At 46.8% G+C, this 23,169-nt stretch overlaps 2 protein-coding genes across 6 annotated transcripts in view; both read right to left on the reverse strand.

Annotated features, from left to right (window-relative positions):
* RHEB (Ras homolog, mTORC1 binding) overlaps positions 1-12,870 on the reverse strand; it is a 39,390-nt gene extending 26,520 nt beyond the window's left edge. Inside the window, exon 1 of the mRNA XM_058034830.1 lies at positions 12,732-12,870. Coding sequence (XP_057890813.1) covers positions 12,732-12,783 — 52 coding nt within the window. The 5' untranslated portion in view covers positions 12,784-12,870. The remainder of the gene's footprint in view (positions 1-12,731) is intronic.
* Positions 12,871-21,183: 8,313 nt separating this feature from the next.
* Positions 21,184-23,169, reverse strand: part of PRKAG2 (protein kinase AMP-activated non-catalytic subunit gamma 2) — a 224,327-nt gene continuing 222,341 nt past the window's right edge. For all 5 annotated transcript variants that reach the window (XM_058038158.1, XM_058038167.1, XM_058038176.1 and 2 more), the window contains one exon: positions 21,184-21,934. In XM_058038158.1, coding sequence (XP_057894141.1) covers positions 21,903-21,934 — 32 coding nt within the window. In that variant the 3' untranslated portion in view covers positions 21,184-21,902. The remainder of the gene's footprint in view (positions 21,935-23,169) is intronic.

The raw sequence follows: 23,169 nt of genomic DNA on the forward strand, positions 1-23,169 counted from the left end.
TCACTTGTATATTTTGTTACCATTACTATCGTTTACCTTTCCTTTTCTGTCCTGTTAAAATGTCTTTATCCCAATTCCATTTTATCTTTTTCCCCACCTGTGTCCCCAGTCCCACTGTGGAGGTGAATGAAGGGCTGTGTGGTGTTCAGCTGCTGGGTTAAACCCTAACAACTCCTAAAGGGAAGTTTATTAAGCTTAAGGATCAGACCCTAACATTGCAGTTTATGACACACCTAAAGGTAAAGAGCCTGAAATGTGTGCTGACTTCCTCTCCAAAGGGGCAAAATTCAACTTCTGCTGCTGGGTAGAACCCAAGTCCTCTCTCCCTGTACACACACTTCAAGCAGCTCATGAGGTGTTTGAATAAACCTTGGATCCTTTCCTTGGATCATTGGGTATGTACAACATGAAATGAAATGTCTTTGAAAGATCCTTTCAGGAACTGCCATTGTTTCATCATTAAATCAGTTTTAAATGCTATGTCATGAGAAATCACACATCTCTCTTGCTTTAATACATTCCATGCATTTCCCTTTTCTATCTTCAAGGTTTTGGTCTCCACACAAGGGATCAAGCTCTCAAATTCCAGTCACTTCCTTTTTGCAGCTAAAGATTTCTGGGATGTACAACTTAAAGAGCCATTCTTTTTTCAAGAGGATCCTTCCAGCTGCAGTCACAGCACCAGCTCCCCACCCTCTGCACAGACATGGCCTGTTCAACTTTCAACTTCTGTTAGGAAACAGGATGAACCCTTCCTTCCACAAATCTCACTTGCATTTTCAGACCAGTAAGAGAGAAAGAGAAGCCTTACCAAGATGAAAGACCTCAGTTCCACTGACATGCAGGTCTTCCCTAAAAAGGACCTTGAGGGCTGGAGCCACAGGATTCACAGCTGCCAACACTGTGGCCACCACACACCAATCCCTGCTCACAGATCCACCAAGCAGAGGGCCAAGGCTTTGAAAACATCACTAAACCTTTCCTGGCATCATTTACAAACACAAGTCTAGGAACATGACCCTGAGCATACTGTAACACCCAGTAATACCAAAAGCAGCTGAAATGGGTGAAGAATAGACCATCTTGGCAGTACTACTGAAATGCATATGACCAGAGGGTTTCAGGATCTTCCTGGAATTGCAAGAACAATAGTAAGAGATGTATTTCTCTTTTCCTTGGTATAAGTTCCTGACAAAATCCTGACAGGAGAGTAGTGGTATTATTCCCTCTCTTGGTAGCATTATCCAATCAGATCATGTGATGCACACTCTGTAACTACTGCTAAGAAGTTTCAGCCTTACTCTGCAGGAAGTTCACAGAGCTCTCCACCAACTGCAGCAAAAGCTGGAAGATACAATTGATTTGTGCCCACAAGTGCAGGCCACTTGTACAAGAGATTATAATAATACATAAATCAAGCTGCATAATAACCACTAGAAGATCTTGGCAACAACAGGCAGCCCCACTCTGCAGCAGTGTGTAGCTGCTGGGTGGTCAGTCAATGTTTCAGGCTCTTTGTGTCACCACTGATGGTCCAAGGTCTGACAAACCCAATGCCAGCAATAAACCCTGACACTGATGGACAGCTGCCACCAGCACCATTCACCTGCTATTCCTACACAGGAGGAGCCCCCAAGGCTGCATGAAGCATCAGGCACTGCAGCACCAACCCTGCAACACCAAAACCTCTTAGCACAGAACAGGGAAGGTCTTTGGGGATACTGGCAAAGAGTTGTGTTGACTCCTCCTTCCTCCAGCACAGCAAGACATGGTCAGCTGCTATCATCTTACTGGAGGGGTTCCATACTGCTTTCTCCTTATCACAAAAGTTTCAGACCTTCTTGGTGTTTCTCATGGGCAGTTCCTCAGAGCATTGACATTGCCTCTTTCTTCTCCACAAAGCAGCCAGCTGACTCCAGTCCCCTTCTCAACACCACCCCACTCTTTTACAGCATCTTCTCCTCACTGGTTACAGCTGTGGCCTGTTAAAGTCAGGCCTGTTCCTAATCTTTGATAATTGGCACAGCTGCAACTCCTCAGGGGTAAGATTACTTTCTACACTATCTTTATTTTCTTATATTTTATCCCCCTACAGTCAACTCCATCACATCTCTGTCCACACCTGGTAGACACAGAGTTTTGATTAATGTTCATATTGTTGAGCCTTGACTATTTCTTGTGTGCTACCCCAGTGGATCTGCACATGACCACACCAACATAAAACCCAGTGTGTGCCTGAGCTGTTCTTTCCTCTACACAGCTCTCTCCACACCACCAGGTTCTGATGGCTTTTTGCTGTTACTGCTGTCTCTTCTCCATTTCATCTCCTCTGAATTAACTGCACAGGCACCTTCCATGTCACTTCTGCTGATCAGGGAAGCTCCTCCCCTCTATTTATCAGGGTTGAAGAAAGGCACAATCTGTTAAATGCCATCCTCACAGCCTTGCACTTCACCCAGCTGCAGTTAGTCATCAAGCCCTCCCCAGCAAGGCTGGCTGCAAGCCTCCTGCAGTTACACACTTCCCATCCACCCCAGAGTGGATGCTGAATGCACAGGACAATCTGTCAACAGCAAGGCAGGTTTAAAGCAATAACATACCAAAATCTCTGCCTGATGCACAAGGGTTAAACAGCAGGGCAAAAATAAAGACTCCAGGGTAAGAATAACACCGTGTAGAATACCAGAAGAATCATTAAAGCCCCCAACCTTGGGAAATGTGAAGGGAATTTAAGCCAAAGATCTGTCAGATATGACATGACATGGTTGATTTTGCCACGGGGCAGAGAAGATAGAATAGGTAACCCTTGTTTGCTGTATCTTACTATCAAATTCCTGCCTGCCATGGCAGCCAGCTGGCTTTACCTTCCCAACCAGCATGTATCCATCTGTTGGCTCAATAGATGCTTCAAATTAAGAGATTTTGGATAAGAATCATACTTGCCTATTCTCAGTTTTCATTTTATGTAGTACTAAAAGATCACAATACAGAATTCTGACCTTTGCAGGGAAGGAGAAAAACACAGAACAAATCAAAAAAACCTCACCCCTGCCACCTCATTCCCATCCTCCCTCAACCCCTCTGAAAGTATCCCAGGAGGATAAATGAGGATGACATCTGCAACCTGAAAATAAATTATTTTTCCATTTATCACAAGTCAAGCACCTCCCAGCCAGTCCAGCCCCACCTGAGGAAGCCCTTGAGAACACAAGCTGGATACTTCACTTGCCAGGGCTCCTGTGACACAACCACACAGCTTGGACAAGCAGCTGAGCATTGAACTACAGCTGAAGAGAGCCTGAAGTCAGCTCAGGCTTCAGGAGACACAGCACAACATTCTATTTGTCTGTCTGCACACCAACCCAACAGCTCTGCAAGTCTCACATTAGCTCCTCCTCTGTCCCATCACCACACTTGGGGATAAAAGCAATAAAAATGTGCAGTTGTAAAAGGAGAAGCAGAAAAAAGGCTGAGGTGCCCTAAGACTCCTATACACTCTGTATAAGGAACAAGATTTTGTAACGTTCAAACAACTTTCTGCTTTCACTGCCCAGAAAAACTTGCATTACCTTCCAGCTGAACCATTTTTATACTTAAGTTTAGCAACTTCAAAAGGTTTATGAAGAGTTTTGATGTTTTTTTCTCAAAATATGAAGGTTGAAACAGCACAACCAACACCTTCCTTTTGAATTTATTCACCAGGGTCAAACCATACAAAAGAAGGAAACACAATTTCCAAGAAAGCAATGAAGGTACTTCAGCACACTAAGAAACATGGTGCTTGTTTATATGCACATTTCAAAGCAGAAACTTCCAATTCTAATTAAAAAATGCTAATTTTGAAACAGATTTCAGAAGACCAAAAATTTGTTATTGATGGAATAACAAGCCTTGAAGCAAAATACACTTTACTGCATTAATGTCAAGTGCTTGATTGTTTTGACAGTTTTTAGGGCAGATTTAATGGAGTTTTCCTACATATTATGCATCCCAGCTCTTTTGCATACAGCTAGAGTACCTTTAAAGGAGGTCATACATATTGAATGAAGTTTTGGCAATACAATCTGACAAGCTGTTGAAGCTAGACAGATGTATCCCACTAACTCTGGAGACAACGTTGTCAAGAGACACTTTCACATCCTAATTTTGTGTTACACTTGCACATGTTTACATCCACACACTGAGGACCACTTATATATTCCATCTTTTTCCAAATTAAAATTAATTTAACTCCATACCCCACAGAACACAAATAACTAGGTTTGGCACACACAATGTTCTGGTTCCTGTAATCTAAAACACCCAACAACACTGACAACCATCCCAGAAATACTGACTCCTCAATCTTTGAGATTTTAGTGTCATATTTAAAAACAGTGTTGAAAGAAAAAAAAAAATTTTTAAGTATAATCTATCAGGGAATTGTGATTTCTGCAGCTGATATCTATTTAACACAGACCACAACTTTTCTGAACTAACCCTCCAAGTGTCACAGAGGATCTTTCATTCCTTAAAAGCCCTTCAGAAATCGTGCACTCAGTCTTATGCCTCATAACCTTTGGGCATTACCCACAAACTCCTGATGATTCCACCCAAATCAAACTGCTGTACATTTCCTCCTTTTGTTCAAGCCCCAAGTTCTCTAATTCACACAAGAACTCCCATAAGAAATTCTTGCAGATTTCCCTTTTGCAGGAGCCCCCAAGGCTCAGGCTGGTCCTTTGCTTGTCCTAACTTCATCTTGTGCAATACTGTGCTTCATAATGCAAAATCTACATTTTCAGAACCTGTGGAAACCCAGGGCACTGGGAATATTTCTGTCTGCTCTGGGGTGCCCTGACCCCAGGGTAGCACTGACTTTGACCCTCATTCATGGAGAAAATTTCCCAGACTTCAAGATAGACCAGAATCCACAAAAGTGTGAAATAGATTGTAGAGAGCAGTGTAGGTGTGTCACTTGGTGAGAAATTTAAGTTTCAAGATGGAGGGCACAGGGTGTTGTCCTGAGTTTCTCCTTCATGCTTCTCCTTCCTCCTTCTCCATGGGTTTGGGTGGCATTTTGTAATTGGGCAGAAAAGTCCCCATTGCAGCTCTGTGGGATCAGTTATTGGGTTAAAAGGGAAATAATCCAGGTGTCAGTTCTTAATTGGATAGTTCAGCTTTAAAAGACCTTGGAACAAGAGATTGTTGGCCATTTTGTGCCTTCTAATGAAGAGCTGCCAAACTCATGGTTGTGAGACTGTTTTATTTATAATAATAAACACTTGAGTCTGCCATGAACTAGTGTCTCAAGTGCCTTCAATCCAGACCCAGAAAAACCAACAACTACAAGAACCTGTGTAATCTGTTTGACCAATGCTTCATTCACCACTGTCTCATCCAGCATCCTTCATTTCTTAAAATGTGCATGCCCAGCAATCAACATGCATTTGGTAAACTGAGGAAAACCAGAGCATTTCAACAATGAACTAGTTGTGATTCCCCCTAGGCTCCAAATGCTGATAAACACAACCAAAGGAGGAGTCAGCCAGGTTGAGGGGTCAACCAGTAATTGCCAGAAACAGATACTTTCAAAGGTATCCTACCAAAGGCAGAAGATAAAGCTGAAAAGCAACACAGTTTAGAGTTGTTTCCACTGGTTTTCCACCTAGGAAGGAAATCAGTGACTCCAAATCCTTTCATTTGTTGGACAGGCTGTAGCCTTTCACATCCTTGGACAGGTTGTAGCCAAGTGGGAAGTCAGCCTCATCTCCCAAATAACAATCAATAGGACAAGAGAAAACAGTTGTGCCAGGAGAGGTTTAGATTAGATGACAGGAAAACTTTCTTCACAGAAAGTGTTGTCAAGCATTGGAACAGCTGACCAGGGAACCAGGTGAGCCACCAGCCCTGGAGGTATTTAAAAGGTGTGTGGATTTGGTTTAGTGGTGGGACTGGCAGTGCTGGTTAAGGGTTGGATTCCATGTTCTTACAGGTCTTTTCCTGAAGCTCTGGCTTTGCTCCACTGCAACATCTTTACTAGCACGTGTTTCCAGAAAATTCCAGATTGTATCACCTGAGGCACCATCTGAATTTAAAGACTTCTGGAACAAGGTCTAAGGTTACCCCAGGTCAAGCAATTTTTTCCTCAATTCTGCATGAATTGATTAGATTAGACTACAGAAGGTTATTTAAACAAGAACCTTGAAGAACTCAATTTCCTCATGGCTCCCTAGCACACATCTCACCCCCTGCACAAGGCCATCTTTTTCCATCAAGAGAACAGGTCCAGTTCAGAAGTTCCACTGCTGAAAGCTGACCAAAAGGCATCCCTGCCTGTCTCAGGTGGTGGAGGAAAACACTTACACATGTGGTTCCATAGCAAGTCTGACTGAAGGGAAATCTGCACTGCCACAAAGAACCTACACCACCTTCCCCCAAAATCCTGTGCTCCTGACCCCACTCCCCCTGTCAGGCTGCACTCGCTGAGCTGACCAGCTGAAGGATACAAAAACTTTCCCTTCTTTTGCTTTACTTTTTAAATAAATCAATCCCCTGAGCTGGTGGACAGCCTCCATCACAGCCCTGGGTGGGAGTAGCAAGGTCCAACTTCCAGCCACAGTTTGGGGTTAACTCAACTTGGGCAAAGAGGTGCCCCACCCTACAGAGTTCATTTGCATCTGCCTTCCTTATGTGGCAATTAAAAAAGAAAGTGGCTTGGATGTCTCTTGAGAAAAGCTGCACCTGAAGTCCTGTTTTGGCACTTTGTTCAAAAATTGCCTCAGTTTCCTTCCTTGTGACAAGTTCAATACAAGCAACTTTACCCCACACAAAACCCAATTCAGCATCCACCATCCTTTGTATTTCTCCAAAAGGAAATGCAACCTGTAATGGTCCCTATTAATATGCTTTTAGTAAACTTAATCTGAAATCTTGTTAAAAGGTCTGCTAGGCAACATAAAACATGGATTTTGTCCACACTTCCCTTTTTCCCCATCCTACATATCCTCATTTACAGGAGAGCTGCCCTCAATGGGCAGGAACCACAGGGTAATGCCAATATCCTGACCAAGACTGGAAGAGAGAAATTTTAAGGTACAACCATCCCCAAACACAGGAGGCAGATTGTGTTTTTTCACACTATCAAATTCACAACAAATCTTCCATTCACTTCAAATACAAACCTTGGAAAACCAAAGGAAACCTCTCAAATCCTTAAGGAGACCAATTCACGACTGGCAAGGACCACTTCGTGTTTTTACACACCACGCTCCCTGTCTGCAGCTTCTGATTTAGGAGAATTTGAGATGACACCAACCAATTGACTCATGCAGCACTCGCAGAGCCTGAGTGCATTATGAACATCCCACAGAGAAGCTGTTTCGATTTTGGATGGAATACACAATGAAGCTGAGCAGTTTTTAAAGCACGCCCTTGGATGTCACCTTCAGGAGAGCTACAGGAAATTAATCAGAATGGCATTTATCACTTTTTAGCCTGCTCTGCTAATCCTGGCTGCGTGGTCACACAGCCTGTACTGCAGAGGGGGCAGCCTCAGCCAGAGCCTACACTCCAGGCACTGGAGTACATCTAAACGAAGAGCTCCAACTTTATATAGCTTATAAATTACAGGAGCTACATTTCATTTGGCTTTTCCTGTCGATGTTAACTTCAAGTTGTGTAATCAAACACCAAAACGCCCCCGTACATACAAGCAAAACGTGCAAGCGTTACCATTGACAGATCAGAGCAGGCAATTTAAGAGTTAATCCTCGAGCAGCGTCCTCAAATAACCCCACGGAGGCTCGATATTACAGCTGAACACGCTGCCTCTAGTGCTTCCAGCTACTGCTATCAAACGCTCCGTAGCAACTTTCCCTGCTGCAGCCACTATGGCAGCACTAACACGGAAATGCAATTACAGCTGGCATTTCCAGCCTCAGCCCGTCCCCTGGGAGCTGCAGCCTTCCCTCCTGCAGCACTGCCGCACCCTGGCATCGCCAACCTCGGCACCGGCACCAACAACCGCGGCCCTGACACCGCGGCCCTGACACCGCCAACCGCGGCCCCGGTACCGCCAACCGCGGCCCCGCGAACTGCGGCCCTGGCACCGCGGCCCCGCCAACCGCAGCCCTGCCAACTGCGGCCCTGGCACCGCCAACCGCGGCCCCGGCCCCGGCGAGGGAAGGGCCCTGGAGTCATCCTGGCACTTTCCAGAGGACAGCAAAATGTAACCTCACACATCAGCTGGCTCCCGAACCGCTCCATTTCCCCGCTCAATCTCAGGCTTGCCCGTGTTGCGGCCACAGCCGGTTGTGTAAACCAAATTACAGCACACGACAGCGGTAATTTCTCCGTTCCTCCTCTGTTGACATTTACACGGGCAATTTATCGCCTGCTAAAATTACCACTTCCCATCCAATCCCAGAGGGATCCCTGCTCGGGGCGGAACGCTGCTGTGAGAGCAGATGCCATCTTTCAGGCACCACAGCAAAGCCCCAGCTCCATTTTACCCCGCTAACCTCCAAATACTCACACAACTCCTCTTTTCAAACCACCTTTTGCCATAACAATTATTTTTACTATTTACAGGTCCATACTGAAGTTACTGCTTTTTCTGCCTTCCTGCTTTCCAAGCAAATTGGAGGCAGCAGAGGCATTTTTTTAGCTGAATACAATCACCTGGAAGCCTTTCCATACAAATCTAATCCTGACAGATGATTTTGTTCCATCACTTTTTTTTTTTGGTACCTGCATGCCGCAGTCAGACCATGACTCCTTCTGCCTGCAGCATGGTCTGCTCTACACCTACTCACACAAAAGAAGTTGATTTATTTATCCAGGGAAGAAAATAGGTAAGTTCCCTATTATTACCTGGATTTTCCCCTCAGAGCCATAAACTGCCCAGAACAGCATTTTCAGATGACCAGTCCAAACATGTAAAATTCAGAAAGAGAATTCCTGTTTCTGCAAGTACATCTGTAAAACCAGCAGCACAACTTACCCAAGCAGCACAAAAGAAATCAGGCTGAGATAAAGACCTACAACTGAAGCAGCTGATCCAAACAATACCTTCCTGCTTATCTTAAATCCATCCATTCAATAGAACACAGAGCATCCCAGTAATAAGGTGTTTTACAAGATGATCTAAGAAACTTCTTCTTTCCTACAGGCATTTGTGGTCTGAATTTGCACATCTGTTCTATAAACAGAAAGAGAATGAAACTGAACACAAAGCATTTTTGGCAACTCTACCCTGCTTCTTAGAGAGGCTGTTACTCTAAAAAGATTCAGAAAATCTTAGTCCTGCTTGATTTATTTCCAAGCAAATCCATTATTTCCAATTATATTTGGGATATTAAGTTATGAACAAAACACAAATATGAAAATTCTTTTTAGTGAAGGCAGTAACTTTATAAAATTTTATGCTTCATCATGCACAAGATAAATTTCTTCCAGAATCAAATCTCAAATAGCTGATCCACTCTGCTCACTTCCCAACTAACAGTAATGGAAGTCAAGTTCCTCTGCTGTGAAACTCAGACCCTGGGATGAAATCCATCTGATTTCTACTCAGAACCTTGCTGAGACAAGCACAATTACATAATGGAATTGAACTTTCTTAGACCAATTTAAGCCTGAGCAAAACCCAACAGAGACATTCTTGTGTGATTTTGTCTCACGTCATGCCACGACCTGCATGCTGTATCCACAGATAATCAGTCTTCCTCACCAAAAAACACCCTGGCAAATACTCTGTCTGCATCTCAGAAAGTATGACTGCCTGGGAATTCACGAGGCTTCCACTGTGATCTCTCCCATCAGCAAAGAATAAAAGTTTCACATATGAAAGGCTTGATGGCAGTGTTGAAAGATAGAGGGAGTGTATTCAAACAAGCAGACTCCTGAATTTTCTATTCTCAGAACTATTATAGCAGAATACCACTCCCAAGCTCCAGTTTACCTGACAACAGCACCGGGATAAGATTAAATTTTAATGTAATGAAACAAACAAGGCCTTAGCAGGAATCCAGTACAATTTTCAGCCCCTGTTTCACAAATCCCCAGGGAGGGCGTGCCCACCCTTCACTGCACACACTTGTAACCTGAGAGGCCCACGGGGTTGTTCCATCAACAGCTGTGGGGAAAAGCTCCCTGCTTGACAAACATCATCATCAAAACCTGGTTATTTCAGCACCTAACTGAGAGACACATGGGAAAAAACAGCTCCTCATTTCATGACAGCTTCATTTCAAACACTGCAGTTACAGGGGGAGCACCCAACTTCCCAGAGCAGGCCCCCTAAGCATTTAGGGCTAGCCTATAAAACTGCAAGCATTTTACAACTCACCAAAGTTAACCTCCCTAACTCCAGAGTCAAGATTAATGTTAATGGCAAAACAATGTTGTTCCCGAATTACAAAAGGAAATGTAGAAAGCATTTCCTTCAGATTCTGGAATTATTCCCCACTTTAATGAGCATTACCTCTATACAATGCAGCATTTCCTCCAAAAGAAACGTACTTCCTTTTCTGCCACCCAAACACTTGTCCTAAAATGAGATTATATCCTTTCTTACCCAGGGTCCAAGTGATATTCTTGCCATCATAATACAAAGCAAGACTTAATCAAAAGTTTCCCTGAAGCCAAACTCAGCCCCCATCCTACCACACTTTAGGAGGCACATTTGGGGAAGCAGAGGACAATCTAAATCTCACAGGTTAACCTTCCTGCTTCTCTAACAGCTTCACAAGATGGAAGGAGAACCTCAATGGCCCATTTCTACTGCTTGAACCTTTACCTAAGTGTTTGCCAAGAAACTTAATGAAAATGAAAGCAAATTCCAGATTTTTCCCTTCCTCTTAATTCTACGTTCCTACAACTTGTAGCTCTCCTAATAAAATTGGTCTTGTCCTATCGAGCCCAATTCAACACTAATCCCAGAAAACTTTAGCTAAAGTTCAGCAGTAGGTCTTAACAGTTCAGTAACATTTTGGCCATCCTTTCCACGAGCACTATTGCTCACATCACCAACCAAATAACAACATTACACTACTTCTCTATTTCTCCTCAACTGGTTCTACGCCCCACTAATATCTGATTTTCTGACTGCTGCTTGTCAGCATCAACAGATGAAGGACCAAAGCTCAACAGTACACTCAGTCCCCACCACAGACTTCCTAAGAACAGAATTTCAAGCATTTCCCCTTCCCACTTACGCTGCCCATTGCGTTGCTCCCACCAGTGCTCAAAGAAGAAAGAAAACATAACAACAAGACAATGAACAGACTGCAACAAGTGATGTCATACAGACCGTGTAAACTGATCAATCTACTACTCACTGTTCTGTTTAAGGGCTGGACAAATTCATCAAACAAATTCAAACATCAAGCTGCATGGCTGCAGCTATGCGAAAAAAAAAAAAAGCTCTCCTTATTTAGCCTTTTTTATATTTAAAAATGCTTTTTTAAAGGGTTCTTTATGATGTGTGCCATGGAAAACAAATCAGTGATATAGTCACTGCTTTCAATGTAAAATCCCCATTTATATCAGAGTAGTACCACTCTGTAGCATCTTTTTTTTCCCCAACCACACATTATCTTCCACATTGATCTATGCTTTTAAGCTTGATCGATTGGCACCGCCTGTACTACAGCTTGCTCCCCCCTCTGCTTCAAGAACCCGAACGCTGAAACATCCGAAACCGCTCTCCATCAGATGCAGCAGGAGAGAGGATCACACTTTTATACGGAACAAAACCCTCTATCAGCTGCTATGGACTCGTGCTGGACGCTTCCAGGCCGTTCGTCCCAGCGGCGGGGCCCGCTCCGGGCTGCCCCGGCGGCGCCGTGCCGGGCACAGCCCGGAGCCGAGGCGGCCCCTCGGGAACAGCGGCTGCGCTGCTGCTGCCGCCTGACGAACACCTCCATGGGGGCAGGAACGGGCCAGGCACGGCAACACACCCGCCCGGCCTCCCCAGGGTTCAAACTGGCTCAAATCACAGAACCACCGAGGCTGCAAAAGTGCTCCGAAGTGGAGCAGGGACCCAACATCACCGGGTCACCCGCGGCACTGAGTGCCACGTCCAGTCTTTGCTTACACAGCTCCAGGGACGGTGACTCCACCATCCCCCTGGGCTGCCCGTTCCAGGGTCCGATCCGGTCTTTCTGAGAATAAATTTTTCCTGGTGACCAACCCAACCCTCCCCCGGCGCAGCTGAAGACCATGTCCTCATGTGCTACCGCTGGTTGCCTGGGAGCAGAGCCCGACTCGCACCTGGCGGCAGCTCCTGTCAGGGACTTGTGCAGAGCCTTGTGATGAGGCCTCCCCTGAGCCTCCAGTTCCCCGGGCCGAGCTCCTCACAGAACACGCGCTCCACACCCGTCCCCAGCTCCGCTGCCCTTCTCCGGGCTCGCTCCATACGGAGCCTGCATGGAGCTGGACTCCAGCGCAGCCAAGCCGGCGGGGAGGGACCCTCTCCGCAGCTGCCCCGATCCCGTTTTTCCGGGCTGCGTTCGGCGAGTGCGGGGGGCGAAACTTCCTATTAAGGGCACGGCGGCCGCGGGCCCGCAGCTCTGCGGCGCCGCCATGGCGGGGCCTCCCTCGCTCCCTCCCTCGGGCCGCGGCTGCGCGCTCGGGGCGGCGGGAAGCGCCGCTGCCTCCGCTGCACCTGCCGCCGCGGGGGAGGGCGATGCGGCGGCACCCGGGGCACCCCGCCCGCACCCCCGCCGCGAAACCCGCGCCGCGCTCACCCACGCTCCGGTAGCCCAGGATCGCGATCTTGCGGGACTTGGACGGCGGCATCTTCTCCCCCGCCCGGCCCCGAACCACATCAAGGGCGTCGGCGGTGGCGGCTGCGGCGGAGGGCGGCGGCGGGCGGCTGTGGGGGCGCGGGGCGCGGCGCCAGCGACATGCGGGGGGCGCGGGGGGAGCGGCGGCGGCCGGAGCGCGCTCGGGACGCGCGGCGCTGGCAGCGGCGGGGCCGCACCACGTGACCGCCGCCGCCGCGCGCCGGCCCCGCGTACGCACCTGCGCGTCACAGGAAAAAACTCCCTGCGTCACCCCCGCCTGGCGCGCGCGTCGCCCCCGCCCGCCGCACGCCCATTGGCCGGCGGGGCGGCGGCGGCGGGCGGGGATTGGCCGGGGAGCGGCAACGGCCGCGTTCGAAGGGGAGGGGGCGGGGCCGGGCGGGCAAGGGCGAGCGGGGACGAGGTGGGGGGGGAGAAAGGGAGGGGGGAAAGGCGCGCGCCAAGGGCCCGCGCGCGTGCGCGCGCAGCGTGCGGCGGTTGGTGCGTCCCGCGCGCGCGGCCCCGCCCCGGCCCCGAGCTCCGTCACCTTGGTCAGCCCGATCCCGGTCCCTGTCCCTGTCCCTGTCCTGCCCCCTATCCCCGTCACCTTGGTCAGCCCGATCCCGGTCCCTGTCCCTTATCCCTGCCCTGCTCCCTATCCCCGTCACCTTGGTCAGCCCGATCCCTGTCCCGGTCCCTGTCCCTTATCCCTGTCCTGCTCCCTATCCCCGTCACCTTGGTCAGTGCGATCCCGGTCCCTTATCCCTGTCCCTTATCCCTGTCCTGCTCCCTATCCCCGCCCCGAGCCCGAGCTCCGTCACCTTGGTCAGCCCGATCCCTGTCCCGGTCCCGGTCCCTGTCCCTTATCCCTGTCCTGCTCCCCATCCCCGTCCCGGCCCCGAGCCCGAGCTCCGTCACCTTGGTCAGCCCGATCCCTGTCCCTGTCCTAGTCCCTATCCCAGTCCCTATGCCCGTCCCAGTCCTGCCCGCGGCCCCTTTCCCGATCTCCGTCACCTTCGTCATCCCGATCCCCGTCCCTTATCCGTGTCCTGGTCTCTATGCCCGTCCCAGTCCCGGCCCCGGCCCTTCCCCGATCTCCATCACCTTAGTTATCCCAGTCCTTGTCCCTGTCCCCGTCCCTTATCCCTGTCCCTATCCTGATCTCTATCCCCGTCCCAGTCCTGTCCCCGGCCCCAGCCCAATTTCGTCTCTGTCTCCATTCCTGTCCCCGTCTCCTTCCTCCTCCCTTCCCCATCCCCATCTCAGCCCCCATCCCCGTGCCCATCCCTGCTCCTATCCCCATCCCTTCCTATCCATGTCTCTATCCCTGTCCCGGTGCCTATCCCCATCCCTATCCCAGTCCCCATCTCCTTCCTCATCCCTTCCCCACCGCATTCCCCATCCCCGTTCCTCTCCCCATCCCCGTTCCCATCGCTGCCCCTCTCCTGTCCCGCAGGCTCCCGGCTCCGGTGCCGGGAGGGGCCGTTCGGCTGGGCTGCTGAGTTTGAATAAATAAATAAACAAATAAATAAATAAATAGAATTTATCTCCGAGCGTTCCCCGTGCACGCTGATTGATGGAGAAACGTCGGGTCCCGGCGTCGATAAAGTGCTGGGGATTGCATGGAAGGGCAGGCGGGGTTTGGGAGCCTGGGAATGGTTAACAGCGAGATCCAAGCGCTGGAGAGTTCTCCGCTGTGGAAAGAGAGCTGCGGGGTCTGGTGGTGACTGCAGCACTGCATGGATGCAGAATTTAAGGGAGAAAGACACCAAGACAGGAAAGTCGTATTTCCCCCCTCTACTACAGATTTTGAACACTTTGGGTTAATATCTACCCTTTACACATTTACTTGAAAAATGAATGTTAGAATTATTTTTTTTAAGTGCATCTTGTCATTTTGGGGAACATTGACCTAACATGCAATTATGCCAGGGCACAACAAACCAACCTAACAGCTGGGTGATGTTAAGGGACATAGGTTGGCTGCTCCCTGATCTCACCCATCCCCTCCCACATATTCATCCAACCTGGGGAGAGAGCTGGGAACTAAAGCAAAAGAAAGCCATTTATACACAAAAGTGATTCACTCCTGGAGGAGCAGACAGGCTTTTAGGAGAGACCTGCATTTTTTGGGATAGTCTAATTGTACCTTTAGTCTTCTGGATTATGGAGTTTTACAGGATAAGTGCTGGGAACCTGTTAAACAGCAGGAGTAACAGCTTTCAGTGAATAGGTACATGATGGAAGGATAGTTATTTCCTGAGGAATCAGGGGGTTTTGTACTTTCTCAGTGATGGCTGTGGTGATACAACTCTGCATGCTCATTCCCTGTGTCCAGCCTTCTTCCCCACTCCCTACAGCAGATTCCCACCTCATCACAGCCCTGAGGATGGGATTGGTGGGATCTGGGGAGCCTGCAAAAAAGCAGCAGCCTGGAAATCCAGTGTTTGTGAGCAGGGATCCTGCTCAAAGCTCCCCAGGAGGGGCAGAGGGACAGCCCTGCCTGATGTGCAGCACCAGACTCCTCCTTGTTCATGTTTGTGACAGACACAATTGTCCATGAAGCACATGAGGACTGCAGTAGCCACGATCCTGCAGGGCCAGCCCTTGGAGCTGTGCCATCATCTTTACATTCACTCCCTCTGGAACCATGCTATGGTCCAAAATTTTGGCTATTTACTGAGCCAGAAGACTGAGAGGACTGAGATAAGAAATACCTTCCAATGCCATACATGGATTTGGAAAAATAGCTGAAGTTTGTAGTAGTGATGCTTTCAGTTTCTATCTCCTTACAGTTCTTATTACTTGCCTGTCATATTCCAGCACTGGGCTTTTCACTCTGTTAAAACCTAAATTGTATTTTCAGGATATATATCCATACTCCTCCACATGGTCAGAGTGGGGAGCATCAGATTTTTTTTTTTTTTTCATTTGTGGGAGTTTCTGGTTTTGTTCCTTCCCCTTCTTTTGATTAGGTCTTTTCCCTTACTCTCTCTTTCTTATCCCATTCTCCCTTTGAAGCAGTGTCTATTTATTTATCTGGTTTCTGTTCCCTTGCCCCTGGCTCACTCTGTGCTTGTTTAGGGGAGTTCACCACTGCAGGGTTTCTGTTCTTCCCTCTTTATTTGCTTTATTGGCCCAAATTGCAATGGAGTTGTCTCACCTTAGGATGCTTGTCAGCAGCAACACAGAACTCATCCATTCTGGGCATGGATTTATTTTGAAGAAAAACCTGTAACTTCCTTTTCTTCCACTGCTCCTTTGGAGGGAGTTGCCTAATAATCCTGATCCTGTAAGTGCTTCATTTTGTCTTGGCTAGGGCACTGGGAATACAGGGAATTACAGAGCTTTCAGGGAAGTTTGTTGCTTTTCCATGCTCTAGGGCTGGGTGGCACTGCTGATGGCCTTTGGCAGCACTCTGGGGTGCTGCTACTCAAAAGGCAGCAGCTTGAGCAGAGCTGAGGATCTGGACTGTGGCAAGGTGTTCCTGCATTTCTCCTGTTCAGGTGAAATCTCAACACTTCTGGAGTGCTGTGAGCAGGGGGACAGCACACCTGTGGCTGTGAATGTCCAATCCAGGCACTGTGCATTATCTGAGCTCCTGTTGTTTATACATTTAGGGCTGAACAGCCCCACACACCAAGGAGCCCTTTGCTGAAATCCTCTCTCCCTGTAGCAACCCAGGTGTGATGCTCAGGTTGTGTTTTCCCAGGGCAGCATTCCACAGCATCATTGCATGAGGAATTGGGGCTGTGCCTGTGCATTCCCTGCTCCTGCTGCAGCCTCCTCACCACTGCAGTGTTTGCAAACTGAGCTCCCAAGGAGTTCAGAGGGCTGTGGGACAAGTGACATCCCCTGTGTGCCTCTGCCCTGGCTGTGCTCCAGGCCTACCCCCATCTCCCTCTGCCAGGCTCTCCCTCAAATCAAGCACAGCCTTGGGATCAGTTCAGATGATCAATGACATTAATGACAAATAAGATAACGTGTCACAGACACATTTTATTAAAAATCCTTTCCTTGGGATTTTTTCTCCTGAGAAGCTGAGACACCTCAGGAACAAAATGCAAAATGATTATCTGCTGCTGTGGAATGCAACAGGTGGATCTGGGATTGGTCTCATGTGGTTGTTTCTAATTAATGGCCAATCACAGTCAGCTGGCTCGGACTCTCTGAGACACAAACCTTTGTTATTCATTCCTTCTTTTTCTATTCTTAGCTTAGGATTTCATCAGAAGGCTAGCTTTCTTCTATTCTTTTAGTATAGTTTTAATATAACATATATCATAAAATAATAAATCAAGCCTTCTGAAACATGGAGTCAGATCCTCATCTTTTCCCTCTTCCTTGGACCCCTGTGAACACCATCACAAACACGCTCAAAGAATGCAACACATCAGATGTGGCTCTGAAAGACAAGATACCAAGGGGGAAAACAGCAAGGCAGGGCTGGGGTGAGTGTCTGTGGGGAGATCAGGCTGGACAAACAGTGCATGGCTATTACAGAGACTTGTTGAAGGTCTCTATGGTGAGAGAAGGACATGAATCTTGTTTCTTGATTAGAAGGCTGGATTTATTGATATATAATACATTATGACTATACTAAATAGAATAAAGAGAGAAGTTTGCAGATGCTGCTAGGTATGCTAAGAATAGAAAGAAAGAATTTATAACAAAGTTGTGTCTAGGGACTCTGACCCCAGCTTGCTCCTGTGATTGGCCTTTAATTATAAACATAGAAACATGAGCCAATCAAGGTGCATCTCATTGTATTCTACAGCAGCTGATAACAATTGTTTACATTCTCTTTCTGGGGGCCCTCAGCTTCCCAGAAAATGCAGAAATCTGAAAGAAAGGATTTCTGTGAAAAAATGTCTGTGACACATGGCTCCCTTTTGCTGCCTGTACCTACTTTTTCTGATGGAGAAAGAGCCACAACAGATTCCAGGTAGTAAAGGTAACTCAAGACCAAGTATTTTTACACTGATCCAGCCCATGCAAACGCACAGCCACCCCCTCCCAAATGCAGAACAGCTCTGACTTGTACCTTCAGCTCCTGCAGCAGCAATTAGCAGCACAATTACCTGCCCTGTCCTTCAGCAAAGCAGGACCTTCCCAAGGAGTGTTTTGAAGTGTGTCCAGTGTTTGCTCTGGGCGTGCTTCCACAGGCACAGCACAGCCCTTGCTGCTGCAGAGGTTACAAAGTACATCCAGCTCAGCCTTGCTCCTGTTTCTGCTCCCTCCTGCCTCCTCACAGGGATTGCAGCTTGCAAGATTCACATAGAAACGCTGGAAAAACGTTGGTAGAAGCAAATTAAGGGATTAATCCAGTTCAGAGGGGTGGGTGCCCTGCAGGGGCTGGTGTGCAGCTGGCAGGGACACAAGTCCCACAGGGCTGTTTCTGAAGGAATCAGTTTGATGTGTGAGTACAGGTCACCTCCTGCCCATTCACTTCAGCAGGAACAGGTCTGACTGCAACCACCAGAAAAACAAATGAGTACCAAGAAAGTGACTTTCAAAACCACATTTAAATGAAGTCCTGAAGAGTAAAGAGCAGTGTCTGCAGAACATTCCTTTTGCATAAATGCATTATGTGGCTACAAGGGCAGCATTAAATTTTCCGGAATGGCATTTTCCTCTGGAAATTACCCTTAATAAGTGTTCAATATGGGTGAAAGTTCACAGAAACTTTAGAAGTAAACTGGTTACTCCTAAAGCTGCCTGGAGAGCTCAGTGGGAGCAGCTGCAGGGCCTGCTGTGAGACAGGATTAAGCACGTGTGGTTTCACTTCTACTTGGACCCAAACTGAAAAGCTCCAACTCACCCTGTGCTCCCTCCAAAAATGGCCAGAAGTGCTCTCCATGTCTTGGAACTGCTTCAGTCAGATTCCTCCTGTCTGCCATGAACACAAGAGCTCAGGCCTTGGAAATCAAGGCTTGTTCTTTCTGTTTTACTCCAACATTCATTCCCAGCACCACAGTATCCCTCAGTAAAAGATGAATAGGCCTCAGATACACAACAAGTGATTTCACTTCCTAGCAAACAGTAAATACCGGCTGATCTCAGACCCTCTACCTAAAGGATTCCAGAAATAAAACAGGAAAATGTTTTTCATCAATGTCAGCGAAGGGGGATTTTTCCTTAGTTCAGAGTATCTCTGAAAAATACCGAGGGCTGAAGTCTACTAAGAAACATTTTCTTACACCTAAGCAGTTAAAAATATCCAGAGCAGGTAAAAACCTTTCCAAGACAAGCCCTTCAGAATAATTATCTTTCACAGACATCTTGCTGTGCAAGGAAATGCACAGGAAAGCAGAGGCATCAATCAGAAGTTATTACAGTCCTGCTGGTTAAAATAGAACCCATTTCTGCACCTGCACTGCTGAACAGGCTCTCAGGAGCCACAGGGGACGTTTACTGACCCCTCCATCTGCAGCATGGTCCTGCCTGTGAAAGAAAAGGAGCTTCTGGAGCTGTTGCTGTGGCCTCAGATCTGTAAGCACTGCTTGCTGCCAGTCCAGAGGGGAGAATGCACAAGAACTGGAGTCTAATGACATTTTATTAATTCTTTTTCATGGCTGAGACCTCTAATGAGCCACATGAAGGGCCCTAGAGCGCAGCTTTAGTTACACTATGCCTTTAATCTGGAACATGCTGCAGTGCTGCTGAGTCACCCCTCCTCTCCCCACCCTCATTTACTTACTCCTGTCCCTCCCTTATGCTGGAACAAACATTTCTCTAGCTCTGTAGAAAACTGATCTGTATTAAAAACGACAAGATTTCTTTAGTTTTGTTTACAAGTGCCAGCACAAGCAGAGTGTGTTTTGGTGGCACTGCTGTTCATTCGTGCTGGTGGGGTCACATCGTGGTTCTGCCACTCACAAATGCACACTTCAGAGCTGAATTCCAGAAAGAAAGGGTGGAAATTCTCTAAACACAGTTTTGTGCTACTGAGGAGGATTTTCTCCCTATTTTTGCTAGTCCTGTGTCCACAGCATGTGAACAGCAGTTGTAATAATGTGAAAATGGGAAGCTTGAATGTGGTTATGTGAAAACTGCAAATTCATTCTGGCTTTCTGCACACTGCAGCACGCAGGCAGGCCCACAGCATCCGCATGAACAGGGACAGAATTTGTGCTATAAAACAGATATTAAGAAATTACCAGTGGTTGAACCCTTATCTCTAAAAATACCCTGGCCAGAGGGCTGAAGGATGTGCCCGTGCAGACGAGTGATAGGGAGATGCCAGGATGCTTTTGGGCACCTCCCTGCCACCCCATCTCCCAGAGGAGGCTGCAGTGCCTGGGCTGGAGCAAACTTTGCTTTCCAAAGCTGCATCCATGTGGTTTCTGTGGCATTTGCAGGCAGCACTACTGCCCACTTAATCAGTTTCCTACCAGATTCTCCCCTCCACACACCCTATGAGGAATGAGAGCCACTGTTTGTGGTTTGAATCACTCTCCCACATGAGGACAATCAGAGCCGGGCTGGTGGCAGCTCGGATGGCAGCAACCAGCACCAGGTTGTTGCTATCAGGACAAAGCAGCTGCTCCAGTTCAATATCACCTGGAATTGCAGGGAACAGAGTCAATATTTACCCAGTCAGGAAAGGTGCTGACAGTGTTTTTCACAAGGTAAGAAAGTGGAAGAAAGTCTAAGTGAACAGTTTCCATCATGTACTAAGGGAATATTTTTAGTCATGAAAGATACCTGTAAGAAGGAAGTTTTCACACATTTAGTTCAGAATTTAAATTCTTGTAGAAAGGAGAAAAGTTCTGAAGAAAGTTTTTCCTTACTATTATATTTTATTAGGAAACTGTTCACCTTTTACCTCCATATTTATAAATGAAAAAATATTGTATCCCATTCCTGCATTATTCCAGTGCAGTATTCAGGCTGGAAACACAGTACAGAAGTCCTACCTACAGTATTCCATCAGCATGAGCCACCTTTAAATTCAGAGGAAAATAAGAATGCTCCTGGTTTGCACTAATCCCAATGCATGTACATTCATACCTGTGAAAGAACTTGGCACGAACTGCTAAAACCAAACTGATGTTGTAGGGTTTAATTTCTTCCATCTACAAGAATCTACAATTATAAAAGTCTCATCTTCAAACTTTACAGTACATTTACATTAGCAAATACCCCACAGCTTCCCTCACTCCTCCGCTTCTGTACAAATCATATACAATAAAAAGTTTTGGGTTTTCGTTGTACAAACATCATTTTACACTTTAATACAGGTGAAAACATTGTCCTCTGGCACCTCATTTCCTCCTTCTGGTGCCTGTGTATGACAGGACAGAGCACTTTCAATCCATGCTTCCGAAATCTTCAGCTCAAGTAACAGACTGGTGAACAGGGCACAGCTTCTGCAACTCCAAAGTTGTAAATAATGAGAAAAATCTCCCACTTGTTTGTATAACAATCAACAGTTTATTAATGGATATGGTGAAATTTTAGCTATCCACCAAAGATGTGTAAAAAATTGTCATGAAAGTAAAAATAAATAAAGCTGTTTTTAAATCAGTCTTGTTTTACATTTCAGTTCAGAATGCAACATTGAACACAAAACTGTCATTGAAGTTTTAAAGAAGTCTACCGATACCCAAATTACAGCTTTTATGACAAATCTAATGAGAACTGAAACTGATTTGGTTTTAGGTTTAAAGACTTTCACATTCAAATACAGTGTCTCGTTTAGCACAACACTTCCTTTGACAGTGATGGGCAACAGTGATGACATATTGCTGTATTTTGACATAAGGCACTATGATATGAATATGCCATACACTTGCCTTATGCCACATATATCCATTGCTGACCAGTGACTTCTGTCAAATACAAAATGAAAAAGTTTCAGAATACAGTGCATTTTAATGAAGGACATCATGTGAAGTCTTCCAGCAAATGTTTTGAAGACATTTTGAAATATGAGCCTACATTTTAACATAAGCTTTTGTCATGCTGCTTTTTTTTGCGACATCACTGGGGGGAAGAGACTCATCATCCATCACTAAGTCCCAAAACACATTCTCAGCCATCCTGCTCTGTTCCACAGCAGTCACTGCTCTTGAGACAAACGACCCAGAAATTCTGTTCAAGTTCTCCTACAAATGTTTACATTCACAGCAGTCATTCGCTCTCGTTCTCCTTTTGTTTGGCACCTGGAACAGAAGAGGAAAGCAGCTGTCACTGCCTTGGCCACACAGCTGGAGCAGCTTATTCCAACTGCTGCAGCTTCCCCTGATCACATCACCAAAATCACACTCCTAAACACAACATTTTTAGAGAATAAACTGCAGGATTGCTCAATGCCAAGAGGCTCGAGACCATCACTGCTTTAATTTCACTGCTAAGCTGAAGAAACCCTTCTGGGAAGTTACTCCAAATGCCTTTGAAGATTCTCCCCAGCACATAAAAAAAATTTGTTTAAAAACTTCCAACTAAAAACCCACAGCCCAAACCTGTCCCTCAGCTTAGAGCCAAGCCTAATCATCCTAAGAGCCCCCAGAAAATGAGTCCTGCTCAAGCACAAACGATGGAAGGACTTAGTTTAACTACACTTTGTTGATGGAGCCATTTTTCCTGGCTCAGAGGCAGATTTTGCTTACAGCAGGGATCTGGGAGACCTGTCCAGCAGGACTGTGCAGCATCTCACCTCTTCTCCAGATACTCAAACATGCTGGGCAATGACTGAAGCCTGTAGTGAGCTTGGATTCAGCATCCAACTCTATAGAGTAATAATCTCTTGCCAGAAACCTGGAGTTGCTCCTTGTAATGTATTATCAAACACTGAAAGATTCATTGAATGTTTTCACATCACAACTGTTAATTTTTTCCCAAACACAGGCTGGTTTTAATTCCTGCCAGTCAATAAATTTTCCTTTCCATCTGTGAGGAGAACTGGACAAGTGATTTATCTGGTGTTGTCAGGAGCAAAGTCACACTTCATACTCTACAAATCAGATTTACATGGCAGACATCCTCCCTGCATGAGACAAATTCTAGTCTAAAATTGGGCAGTTGCCTGTGGAAATGCAATCTGATGCTTAACTGCTCCCCAAAAAACCTTCCCTCACCTCCTCTCTTGCAGAGGTATAATCCTGCCCTCTGTGTTGCTCTGACCCCTGTACCACACTGTTCTGTGGGCAGGCTCAGAGTGCCAGGCTCACTAAAATGCAGCTTTTCTGCTGGCTCAGTGAGTTACAGCAGCTCAGGGACCCCAGAGCATGCTGCTGCCCAGAGTGGGAGCAGGAACTGCCCTCTGCAATAATTCCAGAGCACTTTTAGCTCAGCTCAGAGCTCCAGGTATCCACGAGACACCAGTACAACAAAGCTCTTGGTTTGTCAGCACCCAAATTTCATCTCTTCTGTCTGAACTTTGCACCATTAGCACTAA

Source organism: Melospiza georgiana, chromosome 1 (genome assembly GCF_028018845.1).
Source record: "Melospiza georgiana isolate bMelGeo1 chromosome 1, bMelGeo1.pri, whole genome shotgun sequence".
NCBI lineage: Eukaryota > Metazoa > Chordata > Aves > Passeriformes > Passerellidae > Melospiza > Melospiza georgiana.